A 19,400-nucleotide genomic window follows, 5' to 3' on the forward strand; every position below is an offset into this window, starting at 1 on the left:
TCCTGGCCCGGGGATCGAACCCATGTCTCCTGCGATGACAGCCGGAACCTTCACTGCTGAGCCGCCAGGGAAGACCCGACTGCGGTTTCAAGACATGTTTCCCTGATAGCGAAAGATGCTGCACCTCTTCCCCTGCGTGTTGGCCGTCTCTCGCCTAGTCAGGCGTTCACCCCTCCATGCTCTGGGTCAGCCGTTGGCGAAGGTCACTGCCAACAGCCTTCTCTTACCTGTGTCAGGCCTTCCCTCGACAATGCCTTCTGCTCCTGTAGTTTTAAAAATGAACTGTGCCCTGATGACTCTCTGTATCACTTCAGCTCTGGCCTCATTCATCCGTGAGCTTCAGACATCTGCGTCCTGCTGCCTGTTGCCATTTCCACACAGATATTTAAAGAGCATCTCAGATTTAACCTGTTGTAAACACAGCTCTCGGAGAAGGCAATGGCAACCCACTCCAGTACTCTTGCCTGGAAAATCCCACGGACAGAGGAGCCTGGTGGGCTGCAGTCCATGGGGTCTCGAAGAGTCAGACACGACTGAGCAACTTCCCTTTCACTTTTCACTTTCACGCATCAGAGAAGGAAACGGCAACCCACTCCAGTGTTCTTGCCTGGAGAATCCCAGGGACAGCGGAGCCTGGTGAGCTGCTGTCTATGGGGTTGCACAGAGTTGAACACGACTGAAGCGACTTAGCAGCAGCAGCAAACAGAACTCTTGTTGGGTTTTTCCCTTTTCTCTCACCCAAATCCATTTCTTTCCTGACTTTTCTGTATGAATGAATGGCACCCCCACCACCCTCCATCTATCCCATCAGTTCAGTCCTTCAGAATACATCCCACCACTCAGCACCTCCATTGCCTGGGATGTTGGAGTAGCTCCTCTCTGGTCCCCTGCTAGTGCTCTGTAGCAACCAGAGTAGTCCCTCAGTGAAAAACGTTTTAACCTACAAAAAATAGATTAGCTTTTATAATGAAACGCATCACACATTCAGAATAGCATGTATCGTATACATTCCTTAAAGAATAAAAATTTAAAATAGTCTGTTCTTCCTACTTGGATTAAAGAGTAATACATTTCCCAGTACTTCTAAAGTCCCGATAGGCCCTTCTTCTTTCTTCTTTTTAGGCCCTTCTTATCTTACCTGTCTTCTTCCTCTGCAGGGAAACTCCCTGAATTTTACAGTGTTTCCCTGATTTTATCTGTTGTTTTATCATCTTTGTCAAGAGGCTTAAACAGCTTACTGCTCAGTGTTGCATACGTTTGAACTTTGCACGAATTCACACTGTAAGTATCCCTGACTTATTCGTTTTGCTCAGCAGAATAGTCTTTTGGTCATATTCTTCCCTGTTTATTTCTGAAACTGGATTTCGCTCATGTTTACCATATGGATGGACCACAATTTATCCGTCCTATTCTGATGGGCATTTGGGTTGTGGGCAGTTTCCAGTTATTAGTCAGTGTTGCCTTAAGCATTCATGTATGTCTCTTGGTACATATGTTCACGTGTATCTGGTTGTAGAAATACCAGAGTTTACTACATACCCACAAGGATAACTAAAATTTAAAAGATAGAAGATACTCAGGCCATGAAACAAATGATACTGTCGTTTATTACTGGTGGAAACTTATGCTACAGCCACTCTGGAAAACTATTTGATCATTTCTGGTAAAGTTAAACATACTGGTGTATGTACCCTATGACCCTGTAATTCCACTCCCAGATATTTACCCCAGAGAAGTGAGAGTATGTGTCCACAAAATGACTTATACAGAAAGGTCAGGGCAGTTTTGCTCATAGCAACCAAAAATTGCAAACAACTCACTGTCCAAACATGGATAAGAATAAACTACTGATACATACAACATGGATGAATCTCTAAAACACTGTGTTGAGCAAAAGAAGCCAGCCAGGCAGAAGTGTTTATATGAAGTTCAAGAATCAAGTCAACCTAGTGTATGAAGGCAGGACTCAGCAGAAAGGTGGAGCAGCGGATGATGACCAGGAAGGGCACAGGAGAGCTCCCTGGGCGGGGAGGGGGATGCGTGTGTGTGGAAACGCTCCGAGTCTTATTCTGGGCACTTACACACACGCACACGCGGGCATCAAGCTCCACATTGAAAGGCGTCTGCATCTTATTGTTTGTGAATTAAACCTCACTGAAAGAGACAGACTGCCCCAAGTAGGGGCAGGATTTTAGGGGAAAACGAAACAGTTGTCAGGGTTCACCTTAAGCTTTATTTATTTATTTCTTGATGTGGACCATTTTTTAAGTCTTTATTGAATTTATGACAATATTTTGTCTGTTTCGTGTTTCGGTTTTTTTGACCTTGAAGCATATGGGATCTCAGCTCCCCATCCAGGGATCCGCACACCGCCTGCAATGGAAGGCAAAGTCTTAGCTACTGGACCGCCAGGGAGGCCCATGAGCTTAAACTTCTAAATCAGCTTCACAGGACAAGCAGCGGGACTCACCAGTTTTATAATTCATTGATTCCAAATATCCAGTCTTTGGGTGAGAAACTTCATTTCCACCCGAACCAGAGGAAGACTACAGTTGCTCAGAATGTCTTCTCACATGGGACATCACAAAATAAATTAGCCCAGGACAAATGGGGGAACTTTCTTATCTCTCATTGTGTTCCCATGCCATATTTTCTGTGAGAAAGATGTTCTTAAATTTTTCTTCAAAAAAAAATACTATTCATGTCTATGTTTTTTAAGTAATGCCAGATTAGCCTTCCAAGCATTGTACCAATTCATTTTCTCACCAGTGGTGACTGAGTGTTCTTGATACTCTGCATCCTCCCTCAACTCTTGGTACTGTTGGTTTTTAAAACTTTGCTCCAAGGGCCCGTTTTAAAATATAAATCAGGTCATGACACATCCCTCCCTTAAAGCTGCCCATTAGATTAATAATAAATCCTAATCCTTTCAAAGCCCATTGTAACTGGGCCCCTCGTACTTTCCTCTCCAACACTCTCCCCCATTTCTTCTTGCTGTGTTCGTGTATTTAATATTTATTTATTTATTTGGCTGTGCTGGGTCTTGGACTTCCTTGGTGGCTCAGACGGTAAAGAATCCACCTGCAATGCGGGAGACCTAGATTCGATCCCTGGGTTGGAAAGATCCCCTGGAGGATGGCATGGCAAGCCACTCCAGTATTCTTGCCTGGAGAACCCCATGGAGATGGGCCTGGCGGGCTGCAGTCCATGGGGTGGCAAAGAGTCAGACACGCCTGAGCGCTAGGCCTGAGTTGTGGCGTGGCACACAGGATCTTCAGGCTTCTTGCTGCACGTGGGATCTTAGTTCTCTGAGCAGGGATTGAAGCTGGGCCTCCTGCGCTGGGCGCATGGAGTCAGCCACCGGGCCAGCAGGGAAGCCCCTCTCGCCGTGCTCCTAATGGCCGGGCTGCTTCTCCCTTTTGTCCTCTGCCCCCTCTCACGGCACCTGGCAATTCCCATCCTGGAGTTTGTCACCCCTGTGCATTTGTCTTTGGACTGGGAGCTTCATGAGGACAGGATGCGTACGGACTGTCCCACACTGGTCCCCGAGCCCTCCCTGGCAAGCCAGCACCATCCAGGCAGCCCTGGAAGACTGGCCTTCCTTCTGGGGGCCCCAGAGGCAGGGGATGGTGCCCAAGTGTGTGCCCTTCCCCTGACTTTTTGACACTGGGGTTGGCATGGGCTTAACGTGAAAGACCAGAGCAGCTGTGAAAGGGGAGAAATCAGAATTAGGCAGTGGCAACCGGAGGTCATGGGGGTGCATAAAAGGGCTTAACCAGGCAACTTCTGGACTTGGAGTGCATGTCGATGAACTCCAAGTTTCTTCCTGCTTTAGCAACAGTCCTGCCCTGTGCCCCCAGTTGCCCTCAGCACATGCTCCCGCACACAGCCCAGCCTTGGGATTCGCAGAGCAAGGGCTCTTGCTGGTGACTCGGCTTCTCTGCTCTTCCTAAACACAGGGACAAAACCGGGGCCTCTCCTCTCCCTGACAAGCAGCTGGTTACCTCAGATGCCTGCTTCGTTAGGACTCCAGGGACTCACTGTGGCCCCAGCCTGTTTCTTTGGAGCCTCCTGTGCAGGCTTTGGCTGGAGGCTACCTGCAGCGGCCACAGTGGGCCGCCCTCCGGAAACCAGGTCTCCCAGCCTGACCCCTCACCCCACCCCTTGCTCCGTCTGGAAAGTCACCACCTCCCAGGCTGGTTGCCTTGTGGCCGGCTCTCACTCACAGGGTGCTGGGAGCGGGACCCTGCAAACCCAAGTTCTTTTCCTTAGATGTTGGGTGTGAGCACACGGAGGCCCTGAGGAGACAACAGGAGTCTTCTGTTGATACTGACAGGCTGCGCATCCAGCTGCTGTGCCTGGAGAGGGCTCGGGAGACCCTCGGGCAGGAGCGCGCTGGACCAGTGTGGCTGGGCCTGGGGCTTAGAGCTGGGAGCCCCACTAAGGCCTGTGGGCGAAGCTTCACCCTGCACCCTGGGAAGCCAGCTTCTGTGTCTCCTTGTCTCTTACCCCTGAGCCTCTGGGCCGTTGAAGGAACTCGTGGGCTTCTTTCTACACCCTGGCCAGTCTCAGGCTTTGGAACCATGTAGAACTGAACTTAAACCTCAGTTCCGCTCAGGAGGCTATGACCTTAGGCAAGTTCCTTCACGTGTGCGAGCATTGTTTTCCATCTAGAATAGTGCCTCTTCATTGGAACATGCTAGTTCCGCTCCCTGATGGCTTTGTGGTTTGGCGTTGCCCCAGAAATTTGAGCTGCCATGAATGGAGGGGGTGGCAGAGGTTCTTGAATGTGCAGCCCGAGAGGCCTTCTGTGCAGCAAAGGACCTGGGAGAGCTGTCTGGGGTGGAGCTCCCAGTGAGCGCTGTGCCCGGGGCCAGGTCAGAACCAGGGCGGGCAGGATTTGGAGAGGAGCTGGTGGAGACAGTCCGACCACAGGGATTAAGTGCTCCCCATGGCATGGAGTCAGGCCTGGGGCTCCACTCCCAGCCTCATCCTCACTCTCGCGCTGGCTCCTGAGCACGTGGCGTGGATTCAGGCTCCTTTCCTTCGGGCAGATCCACACACCACCCTGCAGCCTTTTCTCACTGCGCTCGCCAGGGGCCTCAGGCTGTCAGTACCCCCAGGGGCCCTGGCGTTTATTCCATAACTTGCAGATGAAGGCAGCTGTCCAGAGGGCTGAGCAGTGACCCCAGCGTCCTGTCACGGTCAGCTTCTCCTTCTGACACCAGAGCTGGAAGGAGTGTTAACGATTCACCCAGCTAACTCGGCCGCCTCATCTGTAGCCCACACTGGGGAGAGAGGAGGGCCAATCCCAGGGCCCAGGCTGGCTGTACCCCACTGTGGAGGGTGCTGTATCTCTTCTCAGGGTTCCAGAGCACCCAGGCCAGGGGGTCACATCCGCAGTCCCCTGTGCTCTTTCCTCTGGGCCATATTCTCTTAAGTTTCACCTGAAATTAACCTCCTATAGCTAGAATCAGTTCAGTTCAGTCACTCAGTCGTGTCCGACTCTTTGCGACGCCATGAATTGCAGCACGCCAGGCCTCCCTGTCCATCACCAGCTCCAGGAGTTCACCCAAACTCATGTCCATTGAGTCGGTGATGCCATCCAGCCATTTCATCCTCTGTCATCCCCTTGTCCTCCTGCCTCCAATCCCTCCCAGCATCAGAGTCTTTTCCAATGAGTCAACTCTTTGCATGAGGTGGCCAAAATATTGGAGTTTCAGCTTTAGCATCAGTCCTTCCAGTGAACACCCAGGACTGATCTCCTTTAGAATGGACTAGTTGGATCTCCTTGCAGTCCAAGGGACTCTCAAGAGTTTTCTCCAACACCACAGTTCAAAAGCATCAATTCTTTGGTGCTCAGCCTTCTTCACAGTCCAACTCTCACATCCATACATGACCACTGGAAAAACCATAGCCTTGACTAGAGGGACCTTTGTTGGCAAAGTAATGTCTCTGCTTTTGGATATAATGTCTAGAATAGGAGCTTCCTAAACCTGGCTTTTGCAGGTGCTCATTTTGTGGCTCTAGGGAGATCACTTTCCATCCTTGTTGAAGTGTCAAAGTGTTAGTTGCTGAGTCGTGCCTGACTTTTTACGATCCTGTGGACTGTAGCCTGCCCGGCTCTTCTGTCCATTGGATTCTCCAGGCAAAAATAGGGGAGTGGGTTGCTATTTCCTTCTCCAGGGGCTCTTCCCGACCCAGGGATCAAACCCCGCTCTCCTGCATCGCAGGCAGTCTTCACTGTCTGAGCCACCTCTGGCTCATAGTGAGCATGGCGGGCAGCTCTAGTCTGTCTGCAGGGGGAGGGAGGAGCCCTGCTTGGTTCGCCCTTTGGTTGAGGGGGCGGCTCCTTCCACCTGCTCTGCCCCCTCTGAGCCTCAGGGGCGGGGCCAGGGGAGAGCTTGTGTGCATGTGGGATCTGTCTGCATGTTATTTTTCCTCTCTGATTTCAGAGTCATGCTGCGGCAGCCTGGTGCCTGACAAGTGAGGGGAACCTGCCAGGGGATTACTGCTCGCTCAGGGCAGGACCGAGGCCTCGGGAGCGGGGATGGGCAGGGCAGCCTCCAAGCCTGGGCCAGCAGCACCAAGACGGAGGCCTGGGCCCCGGCCTGGAGCTCGACACGTGCCCACTTGGTTGCCCCAGGTGGCACTCAAAGCAGCACTCTTCTGAGAGACGGGTGATCGCCAGCCCCAAAGACCACACAGCAGGAGCTGGAGCTCAGCCACCCCTGCACAACTAGGACTATCAGGAGAAGGGACTGGCACCTCAGGGGACGCAGGAAGGCAGACCCGAACGGCAGGAGGACCTTGTCCCTGAAGAGTTTACCGGCGCCCGCAGAGATTCCTGAGCCTCTTCTCTCCAGACTGGGCTCAGTTCCTTTCTCTCCCCCGGCAGAGGCATCGGGCCGAGACGGGGGAAGACTTCATGACGTTCCGGCTGCTGGAAGCCCACGTGCTCTCTGCTGTGACTGGGGTTCAAGGGCTTCCCTGCTGCGGGGGACGAGGGGCCGCCTCAGCATCTGCTCATGAACCACAAGGACCCCGAATGCTGCAGACTGGATCGTTTCAAGCCGCCAAAGAGGGGGACCCCCAGAGCTGGCAGCCAGCAACCCCAAGGGACTAGAGGGCTGGGATGGACTGACCTCCTCTTTGCCGGGTCTCCGGAAGCAGCAGATCCTCTGTGGCCCAGCTAGTGGCAGACAGAGCTGATGAAGCCGTGAGCGGGGCCGGCGGCCGGGACAGGAGCCACTGCCGCCGCCAGACTCTTCTGGCACCGAGGGCGCATGTGCGGGCCCCTGCCTCCGTCCCTGCCCGGCACCCGCCCGCATGTCCTTTGCACGTGGTGCCAAAGCACGCGGGCTGCGCTGTAGCTGGCCTGTTGGCGGGCTGGGGAAGCAGTGGCCGTGGTGAGGCCCGCCTGCTGCCGGCCTGAGAGCCCAGCTCCCGGGCCGCACACCATGAAGTGCTCGCTGCGGGTGTGGTTCCTCTCCATGGCCTTCCTGCTGGCGTTCGTCATGTCGCTGCTCTTCACCTGCTCCCACCACAGCACGGCCACCCTGCCCTACCTGGACTCGGGCGCCCTGGACGGGGCTCCCCGGGTGAAGCTGGTGCCGGGCTACGCTGGCCTGCAGCGCCTCAGCAAGGAGGGGCTGGCCGGCAAGAGCTGCGCCTGTCGCCGCTGCATGGGCGACACTGGTGCCTCTGAGTGGTTCGACAGCCACTTCAACAGCAACATCTCCCCCGTCTGGACTCGGGAGAACATGGACCTGCCCCCCGACGTCCAGAGGTGGTGGATGGTGAGAAAGCCCTGGCCTTTGCTGCCCCTCTCTGGGGTCTGTCCCCTCTGTTTAGGAGACCCCCTGAGAGCCCCCTCTGGGATTTGGGCCGTCTGTCTCCCGGCACCCTTTGTACCCTTCACTGGACCAGCACAGAGTGTAAAGGGTAGAGCAAGCTTTGGCTGGCAAGGGGAGAGAACTCACATTTCCTCGCGCCTGTAGAGGCCAGACAGAGACCAGAAATGCCTGCCGGGTCAAGGAGGTGAAATAAACAGGAGGCAGGTCCCCGGGGAGAAGATGCTGAGACCTGAGGCCCGTGGCAGCAGCAAGGCCTGCCCTTCAGAAAGCAGGTGGCAGCTCAGCTCCAGTGCTTGTTGCCGCGCTGGCCGCTTCCTCGTCTGGAAATGTTTGCCCCAGATAATTAGAAACACCGTTCCACTCAGTCGGTTCTCTCCACTTGCTAGAAAAGGCTTTCTTCGGGGTTAGGATAAGAAAGCGGCGTCGGGTCCTTTGGGGGCTGAGGTAGGGGAGGAGAGGAAGCCACTCTTCTGGACCCTGTCACCTCTTTGTTGCTTCGGCTCCCTCCCCTCCTCCCGTTGTCTCTGGCACATTGCTCCACAGGCTCCACCAGGGCCATCTGGTCGCCACACATGTCAGCAGTGGCTCCGTGTCAGTCCTTACCCAGGGCCCCGCAGGCTGCCAGCGCTCCCTGCTGAGGGACTGGGGAGCCACTGCATGCTCCCGGGTCTCCCCAGCTGGCAAATGGGGAGGGTGATAACTCTACCTCTTTCTCACATTCGGGGCAACTGTGAGAATGAGCTCATGCAATCAGGCCTATCAGAGCCACTCACAGATCCTGCCCCTGGCCCAGCCCCCGAGGAGGGGGAGTCTACAGGACAGGACCTACCAAGAGCCACACCGGCCCTTCCCGTGGCGACCTGGAGCCCTCGAAGGGTCCTGCCTGTTCCTCATAGTCACATCCTTCATTTTATGGGGAAATCCAGGTTCAGAGAGTGCGCAGGGCTTGCCCAAGGGCATTGGTCTCGGAGGTGGCCATGATGGGCCATAACAGTCCTTGGGCAGTGATGGAGAGGCTGACCAGGTCCCCCTGCCCACAGGGATGAAACTCAGAGCTGTCTAAGCCCTAGAAGCCACTTCCCTGCTGCTCCCCACAGTCACCCCCCTTCTGCTGTGAACTTAGAAACTCGTATTTCAGAGCTAAGCTTCCTCTCCACACTGAGTCCCTGTTCTTGTGCTTGGGGGCCCTTCCTGTGCTCAGGGAAGCAGGCCCGCCATCCCCTTCCTGCTTTCTTTTCCCCCGACCAGCTCCTACACAGCCGCAAACCTGCAGCGTTATGGCTCAGACCACAGGGCATGTTACAGCCCTTAGAGATGGTGGCCCGGGGGCTGAGTCCAGCTCAGTGTTCTAAAACTGTTTGCCTTAATTGCCATCGTTTAGGAATCAGATTATTTCACATGAGATCTGTATTTTCAGCTTTTCTTGAAAAACTAGAAAATCTGGTCCCTCTCACAGTCCCACAAGGCAACAATTGGCTGAAGTCACCCCTTTTTGATGGCGGTTCCTGTTTGCTATAGGCCTCACCTGCCTCTTCACTGCTGTGTGTTACCTGTCTGGCACCGTGGCGTTTAAGCGCTGCCCTGGCCTCATTTTACAGTCTTCAAAATCACTGGTGGCAAGAGGGGCGAGGGACCAGTTTCTTTCCAGCTCTTCTGACTCTGAGGAATATCTATGCTCTCTTAAGAGCCTTTTCCCCAGGGCTGAGGACTCCAGGTCTCTCCTGGATGGCGCCTGGAGCTTCGGGCTGAGTCCCAGGGGCGCCCCCTGCAGGCTGACTGTGAATGAGTCCCTGAAGCTCCCCTGAGACTTTCCTCATTAACTGCATTCAGAGTGACTCTAGAGCAGCTGCCTGGAGAGGACCGCAGAGCAGGGGCCTCTCTACTTTGTGGCACAGGCCTGCAGACCCCTGAAGAACAGGCTGAATAGCGCCTTGGCCCCTGAGTCAGGCCAATATTGCAGAGCTGCTCCTGAGAGCAGGGCACTGGTCTGGACACCGCTGTGGTGTTGAATGACAGGAGAGTCCTCACTGCTCAGGGAGGATTCCCGCCCCACGATAGTAGGAGACCTGCGCAGCTTGGACCCTGGAGGTTGAGGGGAGCAAGCTCACTCCACCCTCCCTGCACCCCTCTTTCTGTTTTCTCCCTCTCCTCCACAGATGCTGCAGCCGCAGTTCAAGTCACACAACACCAACGAGGTGCTGGAGAAGCTGTTCCAGATAGTGCCAGGCGAGAATCCCTACCGGTTCCGGGACCCCCGCCAGTGCCGGCGCTGTGCCGTGGTGGGCAACTCGGGCAACCTGCGGGGCTCTGGCTATGGGCCAGACGTGGACGGGCACAACTTCATCATGAGGTGAGTCCCGGGGACCCCACGGCTGGATACAGGACAAGCCTCCAGGAGGGGGCGCTGGCCTCCTTGGCCTTGCCCAGCTGTGGGAGGAATTGCCAGCTGCTGGGGGTCCTGGAGGACCCTGATTCCCAGAATCTTCCATGACAAGCTCACGTGTCTTGCTTTTGTTTCTGAGGTGAATTAATCGTTCAGTCTCTCAGTCATGTTCGATTCCTTGTGACCCCACGGACTGCAGCATGCCAGGTTTCCCCCTCTTCCACCATCTCCTGGAGCCTGTTCAAACTCAGGCCCATTGCGTTGGTGATGCCATCCAACCATCTTGTCCTCTGTGGATGAAGAGACACAATTCCCATTCTAAATTTTGCTTGAGGCCTGTACTCAGCTTCCAACTCTGAATACCTCTGGAGAGAGCTAAAATCAGACTCCTGGCTCAGGTCTTGTGAAAACTGCCACCAGAGGTTCTTTCACCCGTCTGGTGCCCTTAGCTGTTGGGCCAGGAGTGTGGGCCCCAAACAACTGTGGGTGATCCCTCTGGCAGACTGACAGAAGAGGGGTGTCCTGGGCAGAAAAAGGAGCTGTTGGTGCCTGCTCTGGGCCCTCATCCCTGACCCTTTACCTTTTTGCATTTAGAGTGTACAAGGGCTCATTCCCTCCACAGACATCTGAGCTCAGCCTTGAGAAGAGAAGGGTTGGGAGGGCATGCATTCCAGACAAGGACAAAGACTCAGAGCAGGGAGCCTGGGCAGGAGAGCAGGGACTAGAGGCGGACTTGTGACCCGGATACAGGCTACTGTGCTGCCCCTGAACGTCTGTGTTCTCCGCCTTCCCCCCGAGACGTGGGGGCAGGAAATGCCACGTGGGGGATCCTGCCCTCTCACTCCTGGGTAGAGGGAGAACCCTGAGAATAAAGATACTGAAAATGCCAGTTTTCATTAAGCATCTCTTAGGATGAGCGTTGAGAAAGACCAGATTTCACAGGAGGCGGAAGGAAGGGCTTTGTCTTAGAAACTGTTGCTGTCTCCATAGCAACACCAAAGCAGCAATATGTCTCTGAGGCTTTCCACAGTCCTTGCAAAACCTTGCTCATGTTAAGAGCGTTGGGGGTTGGGGAGAGAGGGGAATGCTAGAAGTGGGAGAGAGAGGGGGAGACAGGGATGCCAAGAGCGGTGGGGGTGGAAGAGAGGGGGGATGCTAAAAGTGGGGGGAGAGAGAGAGGGGGCGGATGCTAAGAGTGGGGGGGGGATGCTAACAGTGGGGGGGAAATAAAGGGGGATGCTAAGAGTGGGGAGGAGAGAGGGGGTGATGCTAAGGGTGGGGAAGAGGGGGGATTCTAAGAGTGGGGAGGGGGGATGTTAAGAGTGGGGGATGGGGATGCTAAGAGTGGGGGGAGAGAGGAAAGGGGATGCTAAGATGGGGAAGAGAGGGGGATACTAAGGGGGGAGAGAAAAAGGGGGGATGCTAAGTGGTGTGGGAGAGGGGGGATGCTAAGGGGGGGGAGAGAAAAAGGGATGCTAAGAGTGGGGAGAGAAAAGGGGGGATGCTAAGGGGGGAGAGAAAAAGGGGGGATGCTAAGAGTGGGGGGAGAGAAAAAGGGATGCTAAGAGTGGGGAGAGAAAAGGGGGGATGCTAAGAGTGGGGAGAGAAAAGGGGGATGCTAAGGGGGGGAGAGAAAAAGGGAGGATGCTAAGAGTGGGGGGAGAGAAAAGGGGATGCTAAGAGTGGGGAGAGAAAAGGGGGGATGCTAAGGGGGGGAGAGAAAAAGGGGGGATGCTAAGAGTGGGGGGAGAGAAAAAGGGATGCTAAGAGTGGGGAGAGAAAAGGGGATGCTAAGGAGGGGAGAGAAAAAGGGGGGATGCTAAGGAGGGGGAGAGAAAAAGGGATGCTAAGAGTGGGGAGAGAAAAGGGGGGATGCTAAGGGGGGGAGAGAAAAAGGGATGCTAAGAGTGGGGAGAGAAAAGGGGGGATGCTAAGGGGGGGAGAGAAAAAGGGGGGATGCTAAGAGTGGGGGGAGAGAAAAAGGGATGCTAAGAGTGGGGAGAGAAAAGGGGGGATGCTAAGAGTGGGGGGAGAGAAAAGGGGATGCTAAGAGTGGGGAGAGAAAAGGGGGGATGCTAAGGGGGGGAGAGAAAAAGGGGGGTGCTAAGGGGAGAGAGAAAAAGGGGGGGTGCTAAGAGTGGGGAGAGAAGGGAATGTTGAGAGATGGGGGAGAGGGGTATGCTAAGAGTAGGGAGAGGGGGAATGCTAAGGGCGGGGACAGATGCCAAGAGTGGAGGGGAGAGGGGGCTGCTAATTCAAACCCAGGCCCCTGGAGCCACCTGAGATCCTCCCCATCTTCCGGCTGCTGACACCCAGATAGCAAGAGAGGCAGGCTGAGAGCCGGAGGGGACCTCTCCCCCTTAGATGGTGGCTGAGATGGGGGACAGGTGGCCGGCCAGCGCCTCAGAGCAGCCGTGGGACCCTTGGGAAGCCCGGGAAGGGCTCTCTTGCGCCTGTAGGTGCTGCCTGCAGGGCCTCTCCACCTCCTGCAGGGCTTCACCATGCCCCTCGGGATGGCTGGGAAGCTCCAGGGAGTGGAGCACAGTGGGCAGAAACAGGTGGCTGCTGCAACAGACCTGGGCGATGCCTGGTCCTGGTCAGGCAGAGAGAGACTCACAGACGTTCCCTCACAGGAACCAGGCTAGGAGACGGGTGTTATGGACAGACACCACGATTTCTTTGTGGGTGTCATAATGTCAGGTCACCCAGTCGTGTCCCACTCTTTGCGACTCCATGGACTGCAGCCTACCAGGCTCCTCCATCCATGGGATTTTCCAGGCAAGAGTACTGGAGTGAGTTGCCATTTCCTTCTCCAGGGTTCTTAACATATATTCCATATCAATGACCAAAAAACCCTCTATAGTGACAGGTCTAAAGATACTCTTATTAAAATCAAGTGGAAAAGACGGATATTTTCTGCAGCATTATTTAACATAATTCTCAGAGTTAGGAAGGAAGTAAAGCAAGGAATGAACAGCAAAAATGGCAATTGTGCACAGGATTAAAAAAAATTTACCTATAGGTAATATGAATAAACCAACAAGCTTGTAGAATTAATAACACAGTTGAGTAAAATGGTTAGATATTATGATAAATATGTAAGTATCAATAGCTTACTTATATGAAATTGCAGATAAAGATTTGAGTTTTTCTGTAGGCGAGTATTTGTCAACCCTGATTGCACATTATTAGTGTTACATGGAAGCTTTAAAAAATATGCCTGGCCCCCACACCAAACTAGTTAAATGCCCATCTCTTTGTGGAAGGAGTGGCTTTCAGCCGATTTGTGGAAGCAGCCAGATGGCAATGGAGGGTGACTGCTTATAGGCAAGTCTTGGTTTGGAACCAGTGGGGAGGCCTCCCTTCCTGGAAACAGGATGGATGAAAGCCCCACCAGGAGGGCTGAGCTGAGTTAAGTGAGCTGATGGCTCTGCCCAGCCCCCAGCCCCCACGCCCTCCCCTTGCTGCCTCCTCCCCTCTGACTCCAGAGCCCCCCTGACTAGATGGAGCTGAGCTGGTCCCCCTCAGCTGGCCAGCAGATGGATCCGCAGCTCCTCGAACAGTCGCGTGCAGATGGTCGGCTCACTGTGAATACGTGAAAGAGTGAAAGGACTGAACGCCTACACTCTGCAGCCTGGGCATGCCCTTATGTGCATCCTGCTCCGGCTGCTCTAGTGGCAGAAGACAGAGAGAACTCTAGAAGCTTCTCCCTGGAGTCACGGAAATCCAGCTCATCCTCTCATCCTGCCCTGGTCCCTTTCCAGGACCTGGCTTCTCCAGAATGAATCAGCTATCTCCAGAAGCATGCCACTTCCTTCCCTTTCCTTGGAGGCTCTGAAACATCTTTTTAGATCCCTTATTCCATTCATCTCCAGACTTTTGGAAGCGGCTGCCTGCCCAGCAAATGGGGAGCAAGCGAGGGAGGTGGAGACTCCCCAGGAGGGCTGACCTGAGGCTGGGAGGCAGCGATCCTGGGTGACAGGAGGGGTGTCATGACAGCTGTGGCTGCTGAGTCCTGGAAAAGGCAGACGGGTGGTCTTCAGGGCCCATCTGGGGCAGCTGCAGCCCTTTGATCTGCAGGGCCAGCTTGGGCCTCTCCATCTTCAATGAGAGGAGGTGTGTTTCTTGGGTCCTCACAAGCGTGAACCTTGACCCCAGCTCCTGCCCAGCCCAGACCCCAGCCAGCCTAAGTGCCAGCAGCCCAAGTCTGCTCCCCACTTCCATACCCCAGGCAGCTGAGAAACACCGTCCCGATCAAGGCGGCCTCTGCAACTGCTCTCTCCTGCTCTGTTCCTCACGGGCCCCGGGGCTCCCGTGGCAGAGCCAGAGCCAGACGGGCTGTGCTGACACGAGGACCAGTGGCGTGTGTGGAGCTGCAGCCCACAGTGGATGAGGAAAGGCTTCTCAGCTGCTCTAGGAGACGGGCGCCAACCCTAAAGGCCAGCACATAAGAGGGGCAGTTAACTTGAAGAACTGGGTTTGGGGGGAGGGGACAGGGTCTTAATCTTTGTTCTGGGGCTACAGCACAGCTGGTCCTGCAGGAGAGAATCCAGGCTTCTCCTTGACACAGACGGGGACTAACGTGGCTAAGAATAAGGACTTACTTTCTAGTTCCCAATCAAGCCACTCTCAGTTTCCCAAACATAAGTTTCTCCAGTCCCTCAGGGGAAGGGAACCAGGGAGGCAGAAGGCACAGCAAGGGGTTGGCAGAGGGGGCGTCTTGGACACACCCTCACCACACTGTGCCATCCATAGAGGTGGCGGGGGAGCCCCTGTGACGCAAGGCCCAGGACCTGGGGGTTGCTGGCCCCTTTACGGACAGGAAATGTTTGAACTGGCTTAAGAGCTGGGAGAGCAAGTGGAGACTCTGCTGCCTCTCTCCCATATCCCTGTGTCCCCAGTGGAGGCCCAGGTTACAGCCACCCGCTTGGGTGGTGTGATTCTGCAGTGTGATCCGCACAAGACTGTTCTCACAGCAGAAAAGACCAACAGGTTTGCATTTAAAGCTGGATCACTTGTTTTTAAGATGCTCACAACAAAAGAAGCTTTGACTTTATTGGTCCTATGTTTTGCACCGCTTGAGAGGAATTGGAAGCCGCCTTGGTGTGTCACACCATGGTGGGCAGGAGAAGGCTGGGTGGAAGAGACTATGCTGGGGTTCCGTGTTCTTTTAGGACAGCAAAGGAGAGATAGCCCCGCACTGCACGTGTGCCCGGGACGGCTGAGGTTGGCACTGCCAGAGCCCCGGGTTTCCCCCTTGGGCTTGGAGTGGAAGGGTGGACAGGAACGTAAAGTGCGCGGCAGGGCGCTGGCGGAACTGAGCCGTCTGCCTGGGGGCTGAGGGAGCTCCAGCTTCTTACCTTGCTTCACTGTCTTCTAGAAAAGAGCACAGAACAGCCTAGTGAGCTGTACGCTGTGAAAGGCTGTCTTTTTTATTTTAAAAATTGTAAAAATGATATGTGCTCATTATTGGGGGAAAAAACAGAAGTGTACACGTTAAAAAGTGGATTATCCCTTTCTCCAAGAGTAAGCATTCCTAAAATTTTAATACTCCTCCGTTTTTTTCTATTCATATACAGAAGTCAGCTTTTTCCCTCCCTCATCCCTTCTTTCCCTCACTTCCTTTCTCCCTTCTCTCTCCCTTTCCATCCTTCCCTTTTTTTTTCTCTTTTACAAAAAATGGAATCACACTACTGAATTTTCAGTTTTCCTTTTTTTTTCCTTTAGCCAGACTTTATTGTTTGAATATTTGAAATCATTATTCTGTACACAAATTTTAATTTCTTACAAAGCTCTATATTCCATATCACTAGGTCACTTCACTCTCCAATTTATGCCACGTTTCCATCAAGAACTATTTCCCCAAACCACAATCTGCCTGATTGTGTGTTGTTGTTGTTCAGTTGCGAAGGTGTATCCAACTCTTTGCAATGCTGTGAACTGGAGCCTGCCAGGCTCCTCTGTCCATGAGGTTTCCCAGGCAAGAATACTGGAGTGGGTTGCCGTTGCCTTCTCCATCAGTTTTCCTTTTCTGCATTGTGATTTCCTCTGACTGCACAGATATTCGAAAAGCATGTGTTGAAAGAAGTGAGATTCCTCACACCACTTTTTTTTTCCAAACTGAATAGCTCTTGAAAACTTATTTCTTACCAGCACATGAAAAATCTGATTCATTCATTCTGATGACTACATGCTGTTCTGTTCCATGAATGTGCCAAAATGTATTGATATTAACTCGTTCTCTGTTTGATTGGTTCTTCTTTTTACTATTATAAATAAGACTGCAGTGAATATCCTTGCACACATTTTTGCACACTTATGCGACCATTTTTATAGGATAGATTTTTGGAAATAGAACTGCTGGGTAAGTGCACACTTGTTTACCGGTGTGACGGGCAGCACCGAACTGTCTTCTAGAATTGTACCAGTTTCCGTGTCGGTGTCTTCTCTCACCACCCTCCTGTCCCCGCAGGATGAATCAGGCACCAACTGTGGGCTTTGAGCAGGATGTCGGCAGCCGAACCACGCACCATTTCATGTACCCCGAGAGTGCCAAGAACCTGCCCGCCAACGTCAGCTTCGTGCTGGTGCCCTTCAAGGCCCTGGACCTCCTGTGGATCGCCAGCGCCCTGTCCACCGGGCAGATCCGATTGTGAGCCACTGCCGGCTTCAAGTGGGACACGGGGGCTGCCCCACCTTGGGAGGAACTGTCTGGGGGCCAGATGTTAGAATTCCTTTCATTGACTCTTTTGGCCAAGAGAGGCTGGTGAGGAGAGAAGCAGCAGTAGGGATGGCGCCAAATGGTGGTTAGCTGAGTCCACAGCTGGTTTGGGGCCACTTCCTGCATGGTGGCAGCCAGCCTATTGGTGTTCGAGAGGTGAAGGATACCTTTCCAGGCTTCCTTTGCAGGAGGTGGCTCCTGTCAGCTCTGCTTTAACAGCTTTATTGAGATATGATTCACATGCCATACGGTTCACACATTTAAAGTGCAGTTCAATGGCTTTCAGTATATGCACAGGGTTTAGGGTTATGTAACCATCACAAATAATTTTAGAACACATGCATATTCCAGAGATGAAGATAATCTAAAGATACCCCTGTACCCCTTACTCATCACCCCCACTCCCTGCACCCCTAGCCCTAGGCAACCACTAATCTACTCTGTCTCACTGTGGTTTTTGTGTGTGCACGTGTGTGTAAAAATGTGTATGTGTAACATAAAATACTATTTTAACCACACAGTTCATGAGCATTAAGTGCATTCACATGGCTGTACAAATCTCACCACAGCCCATCTCCAGAACTTTTTCATCATCTCAGATGAAAACTCTGCCCATTATATGGCAACTCCCCATTCCCTCCTCCCTCCAGCCCCTGATAACCACTGTTCTTTCTGTCTCTATGATTTGACTGTTCTAGGTACTTCTTACACGTGGAATCATACAGTGTTTGTCCTTTTGCCTAGGCTTATTTCAGTAGCATCATGTTTTCAGGGCTCATCTGTGTTATAGCCTGTGTCAGGGTTTTATCCCCTTTAAAGGCTGCATAGTATTCTGGTGTGTGGATATATCATATTTATCTATTCATCTGTCCATTGGACAGCTGGATTACTTCCACCTTTGCCTATTTTCACTGTATATTTTTTTAAACACAGCAGTTGCAGTTTTCTGACTTTTGTTTGGGAGTCCAAAGGGCTAAAATAAGTGCTGCAGAGTTTAAGTTCCATGGATACTCAGAAATGGGAGCATAGGTTGCAGGCACCATGACTAATAGGGAAGGAGGGATGTGTGCCTAATGTGAGGACAGTAGCGGCAGGGCTGCTGTGGGCAGAGGTTCCGAGCACAGACATGCTGGGCGTGCAGAGATGGGCTAACCCAAGTGGAGACTTCACAGCAGAGAGTCATGGGAGGAAAAGTTGGGGCTGGGTTATGGAACGCCCTGGTGCTTGTCTAAACCATCCTTACTTTATCTTGGAGAACATAGGGAGCCATTGAAGGTTTCTGGACAAGGAGCTTCAGTGATGTGCAGTGGGAGAGCAGTCTGGAAGCAGGGCAGCCTGTCCTGAGGCCATCATCACTTGGGCCTCAGCGGGAGGAAAGGCATCTCTGGGTGCATGGAGCCAGCTCAGCGTTATTTTTCTTTCTGCTTGCAGCACCTATGCCCCAGTGAAGTCCTTCCTTCGAGTGGACAAAGAGAAGGTAAGCTTCCACCTCCCCACTTCAGTGGAAATAGTGCAGACCTGAGTCACGCTGTGCTGGTCCTGTGGTTCAGGTACCCCCCAGTGCCCTTCCAGAACCGTCAGTCCCCACCTGCTGGTATACCTGACTCTCCTCCCCCCGCCCCCACACAGGCTGCAGGACCTCTGGCTACTGGCACGTGTGGAGGAACTGGTCAGAGCTTGGCCTGATTTCAGGCCCCAAAAGCCCTCGTGTGCTCATTACATTTTCTCCTCCTAGGTCCAGATCTACAACCCAGCCTTCTTCAAGTACATCCATGACAGGTGGACAGAGCACCATGGGCGGTACCCTTCCACTGGGATGCTGGTACTCTTCTTTGCCCTGCATGTGTGTGATGAGGTGGGTAGCCTGGTCTGGGGATAACATAGTAGGACCCAAGGGAGAGGGAACCAGCCTTTGTCAGGGCTTAGCAGGGCATCGAGGAATGTGTTTTTGTAGGAAGGAACTAAGTGGCTTCCATTCCCCCTATTTCTAGGCTGCAGGGTATAGATCTGCATTTCCCAAACTTACTGTGTTCATGATTTTACCATATCTGGTATCAGTTCACTGAAAGGTTAAATTTATTTAAAAAGGAAATTGAATACCATAATTGATATTACTTGCCATAAAGAAAGAATAACCATAAATGAAGTGGAACAGTGTTGTAGTTGTTTCAGCAGAAAGGGGTCTCCCACAGCTGTGGGCCCCAGGCCTATTCTGTGTCAAAATTGGAGATTAGTCATTCAAGGAGCCCATCTCTGGGCTCTGTCTGCTACTCGGCCATGGATAGCAGTGCTCATGCCCAGAACACCCTTTTGCCAGTAAACTATTCAGTGTATGATACTGCGTACCTGACCAGCTTTCAATACAACACACCATTAAGGGGGAAAAAAATGTTAGCAAGGGTTGGTGAGCTGTGACAGGCTGGCCCCATACTCAGGCGTT

The 19,400-nt window shown here is 53.1% G+C and overlaps 1 protein-coding gene across 3 annotated transcripts in view; it reads left to right on the plus strand.

Annotated features, from left to right (window-relative positions):
- ST3GAL2 (ST3 beta-galactoside alpha-2,3-sialyltransferase 2) overlaps positions 1–19,400 on the plus strand; it is a 48,076-nt gene that overhangs the window by 26,029 nt on the left and 2,647 nt on the right. For all 3 annotated transcript variants that reach the window (XM_018061684.1, XM_018061683.1, XM_018061685.1), the window contains 5 exons: positions 6,456–7,799; positions 10,013–10,206; positions 16,712–16,891; positions 18,392–18,437; positions 18,696–18,815. In XM_018061684.1, coding sequence (XP_017917173.1) covers positions 7,461–7,799; positions 10,013–10,206; positions 16,712–16,891; positions 18,392–18,437; positions 18,696–18,815 — 879 coding nt within the window. In that variant the 5' untranslated portion in view covers positions 6,456–7,460. The remainder of the gene's footprint in view (positions 1–6,455; positions 7,800–10,012; positions 10,207–16,711; positions 16,892–18,391; positions 18,438–18,695; positions 18,816–19,400) is intronic.

This window comes from Capra hircus, chromosome 18 (assembly GCF_001704415.2).
Source record: "Capra hircus breed San Clemente chromosome 18, ASM170441v1, whole genome shotgun sequence".
Lineage (NCBI taxonomy): Eukaryota > Metazoa > Chordata > Mammalia > Artiodactyla > Bovidae > Capra > Capra hircus.